This window comes from Otolemur garnettii, unplaced genomic scaffold, assembly GCF_000181295.1.
Source record: "Otolemur garnettii isolate 467f Iridium unplaced genomic scaffold, OtoGar3 scaffold00110, whole genome shotgun sequence".
NCBI lineage: Eukaryota > Metazoa > Chordata > Mammalia > Primates > Galagidae > Otolemur > Otolemur garnettii.
The window spans coordinates 1,949,984-1,954,414 of record NW_003852505.1 but is presented as its reverse complement, the minus strand read 5'-3'; the positions used below and the strand labels follow the sequence as shown (position 1 = coordinate 1,954,414).

The window sequence follows — 4,431 nt, the reverse complement described above, 5'->3', positions numbered from 1 at the left end:
AAAAAAAAAAAAGGGTTCTTAGTTGTATTTTTAAGTCATTGACATATAATGTACATACCATAAAATGTACTTGTTTCAAGTGTACAGTTATTTTTAGTAAACCTGGTGACAGAGTTAAGTGACCATCACAATCCAGTTTTACACTTCAATTCCCTTAAAAAGATCCCTCCCCTTTCCCACACTCAGTTTCACAATGAAAAGGTAACTTAATATTTGCATAGCATTTAAGATAGTGCCTGACATCTATCAACAGAAATATAAATGAATCTTAAGAAGTATCAGAATAGGAGGAGGGAATCCAATGCAAGTAATGAGACAAATGCCCTTTTTATTTATTGGCACAACAAAAAATGGACTTCTGTTGCATTTTAATCAGACTAAACCTAATGCTTCATAAAGGGATTTTGTGCCAATTTCTTATTAGTGCCAAATTCAATTTGCCTCTTTGAAAATCACAGGCCAGATTTCCATAGTGATCTGGAGGACTAACGCAATTAACTGAATTACTTAGAGAAGGGGGAGAAAAGGGAAAAAAACTATTTGTGTAACTTAATCAACAGCAAGCAAGATTTTTCACCTTTGATTTTTCCCACTAATGCTCCCTTATACTATAGTCACATAGTTTTTACTTTTCAAAACACTTTCACATGCGGTATCCTATTTTACCCCTGCAACAACTCTGCAATATGATTGTTTTTACCTTCTTTTAAAATCACAGCAATGATGATTTGCACTGAAAGGCAAACATCTGAGCAAAACCACTAAGTGCCAGGTTGCCTGGACATCATCTACCCAGACAGGACATCTCATCACAATGGGGATTTGGGCAAACTGATCCAATCATACTTTGAGCTAAAAATTACTAGCTATTATATTAAAAGTATGAAATAACACTGTTTTTAAACGTGAAAATAAAAAATAGCATTTGAGAGGTAGAAGGGAGTGTAAAAGCAAGTTAGTGCAATCCTCTCACTTTCTGAGTGACAAAAGTGACTTCCCAAGGTCACACAGTAGCCAAACAAGGTCTGCCATCCACATTCCATAATTGTTCATGCCAGCCTTTTTCACTATACTATCTGACTAGTTAATTTTTGTATAATGTTTTCTTTGCAATGACACCAACTGAATTTTAAGTCTTTAATTTACCTTGAAGCACTGAGTGAAAAATGATATGGTATCTAGTACTGTTAGGGAAACTTCAGTGGCAGTATTTCCTTCAAGAAGTGCCTGGTGGAAAATATCTGCTTCAGTTGTTGCAGAACCTAGGATTAAAAAAGTAAATTAAACTTTGTCCAAAACAGAGATGCACCTTAACAGTGTTAAATGACTCAGAGAAAGAGAAGCAAGAAGGCCTGTGATGTCAACAGACCGAATGAGTTTCACTATATTTATTCCTTAATCAAATATAGTCCAGACCCATCAATTTCATTATTTTTCACTTTGGCTCAGTATGAACAGCTCTGCAGCACCTAATTAGGTGCCTACCTCTTTAGGGACAAGATTTTAGTGATGAACTATGGTGATGTAACTAGGAAATAATGCGGGAGGCATTCCAGGTCATGCCACTATAATTATGTGGGTAAAAAGAAGAGACTCATGGAAATTCAGCTACATACTGACAGTGGTGCCCTATGGTCAGATGTTTTCAATTATGCCAATGATATGAGACTTGTTTTAAAATCAGAAAGGAAACAAGGAATCTCGGCCAACTGAAAGAAGTAGGCTCATACTTTTACAAGAAGTTTAAAGCTTGTCTATTTAAAGGTCATGAGCCTAATGCTCAGGGTCTATCTGCACAAGACATTATATTTTTGTTATTGAGACTTACCACAAAGCCAATTTTGCTAGCTTCCTTTTCTTCAACCTCCAGCGGACTGTGTAGAAACCAAATTTTCTCACTCTTTGAGTTTTTATTAATATTTGCATTTATAGGATAGCTTATATTTACATAATCCTCTAGCTTCCCTATCTGTGCAATACTTCTCTCCTTGTCCTATTTACCTTGTCAATACTTCAACCTGCCTAAAATAAACCTTTGTCAAAATGGTATTTAGAATTCATTCATTTCTATGGTCAATATAGCATGGCAGATTCCCTAATCATTAAATGACCGATACTGACTCTGAACAAATACTACATATACTATTATACATGTATGATGATGTCAATATTTGCGTTAAAGTTAAACAATAGCAATGAAGGATATGCAATATAAAAATATGATGAGAATAGCAATTCCACAGAAAAAAATTAATTTCTTTAATACGAAGAAAAAAACCATTACCTAAAATTGTTACAAAATCCATACATATTTTATCATTTTGTAGTTATATATGATGAAACTGACTGTACATAAATACACAGCAGAAATATAACTATTAAAGTATAAGAAATCATTTCCAATCACATTAGCGATTTAAATCAGGATTTGGGGGCTACCTACTTAACAAGGTACGTGTGATATTCTGCTCATGCACAGAATATGATGATCAAGTTAGGAAATTAATGATACCCAACACCTCAAGTGATTTAAATCAGGATTTCTTTAAGGTTAATACCAGTACATGGATGACTCAAATGGTACTCCACACACATTTTCACTTACTGTGATTTAGTGTAAATGAACTTTCCAGGCTACTAAGATGCTGAAGCCGGGCCTGCATTACTCCTGATCTGTTTCGAAGAGCTGGCATGGTCTGCGATTTCCGGTCTATTCCAAGGTGTTTTGATAGCCAGGCATCGTGCACCCTAAAACAAAATTTAAAGTTAGGAACTAGAGTGCACTAATACTATATTTCATTTTTATGTATTTATTTTTTTTTGAGACAGAGCCTCAAGCTGTCACCCTGGGTAGAGTGCCATGGCTTCACTGCTCACAGCAACCTCCAACTCCTGGGCTTAAGCGAGTCTCCTGACTCAGCCTCCCAAGTAGCTGGGACCACAGGCGCCCGCCACAATGCCCGGCTATTTTTTGGTTGCAGCCATTATTGTTGTTTGGTGGTCCGGGCTGGATTCGAACCCACCACCTTAGGTGTATGTGGCTGGCGCCTTAGCCTCTTGAGCCACAGGCGCCAAGCCCTAATACTATATTTCAATGTTAAATTTTTTTTAACTAAAAACGAATTAGGTTTCCACATAAACGTGGTCCTATACTCAATATTCTGTGAACTATTACCTTTATTAACCTGTCAGTAGGAAATTTTATTAAGTTTTTAAAAATCTTTATGATAGTTTATATCGTAAGAATGTAATTAAGAAATTTAGGAAGAGCTTCCCACTTCTCTATTTCTACTCAAAAACATCAGAGTTAAGTGGGCAAGACCCCAATAAAATTCAGTCTTTTTGCGAAGGGCAAGAGTAAAAGAAGACAGTGAGAAGGACACTGAGGGTCTAAATGAGGGAGAAAATCCTGGCCTCAGATATTCAAGAGTGAGTCAAGTGACGTTATAATCTGTTCTTAACTTGAGGTAAACTTGGATCAGAAATTTTTACTCTATAAAAATGCCTATTGCTAAGATTTTTTTTTGAGAAAGAGTCGTACTTTGTCACCCTCAGTAGAGTGTCATGGTATCACAGCATATAGCAACCTCAAACTCTTGGGCACAAGCAGCCTGCCTCCCAAGTAATTGGGACTACAGGTGCCTGCCACAACACCTGGCTATTTTTAGAGATGAGGTCTTGCTCTGGCTCAAGCTGGTCTCAAATCTGTGAGCTCAGGCAATCCACCCACCTTGGCCTCCCAGAGTGCTAAGACTGTAGGCACTGAGCCACAGGGCCTGGCCTATCGCTAATATTCATATTTGTTTTCCTTAATGTTAAGATTTCATTTTTAAAAACTACAACTGAGTCATATATGAAGTAAAGAAGAAGTTTTGTCTATCTTCAAATAAATATAGTGGGATACCTGACAATCCTAGAGGCTGAGGCTCATGTAACAATGACCACACCAGCTCCAAGTCATGAGGAGAGATGGTGGAAACTGGAACCCTCATCACTTGAACTACCTATTATTAAGATGTTCCAGAGCCTCAGCAACAAGCATCATCCAAAAAGCCTCCCTAATTTTTGGAAGTGCCATGGAATTTAACTTTTTTTTTAGACAGAGCCTCAAGCTATCACCCTGGGTAGAGTGCTGTCACATCACAGCTCACAGCAACCTCCAACTCCCGAGCTCAAGCGAGTCTCCTGCCTCCAAGTAGCTGGGACCACAGGCGCCTGCCGCAACACCTGGCTATCTTTTGGTTGCAGCCATCATTGTTGTTTTGGCGGGTCCGGACTGGATTCGAACCCACCACCTTAGGTATATGTGGCTGGCGCCTTAGCCACTTGAGCTACAGGCACCAAGCCTGGAATTTAACTTAAAAAAAAACCTATACTATATTTTTTTTTTTTTTGAGACAGAGCTTCAAGCTGTCCCCCTGGGTAGAGTGC

The 4,431-nt window shown here is 38.0% G+C and overlaps 1 protein-coding gene across 2 annotated transcripts in view; it reads right to left on the bottom strand.

Moving 5' to 3' along the window:
- DOCK11 (dedicator of cytokinesis 11) overlaps window positions 1-4,431 on the bottom strand; it is a 212,033-nt gene that overhangs the window by 53,976 nt on the left and 153,626 nt on the right. For both annotated transcript variants that reach the window (XM_003796989.2, XM_023517413.1), the window contains 2 exons: window positions 2,606-2,748; window positions 1,147-1,262 (listed from right to left, as the gene is read on the bottom strand). In XM_003796989.2, the coding sequence (XP_003797037.1) occupies window positions 1,147-1,262; window positions 2,606-2,748 (259 nt within the window). The remainder of the gene's footprint in view (window positions 1-1,146; window positions 1,263-2,605; window positions 2,749-4,431) is intronic.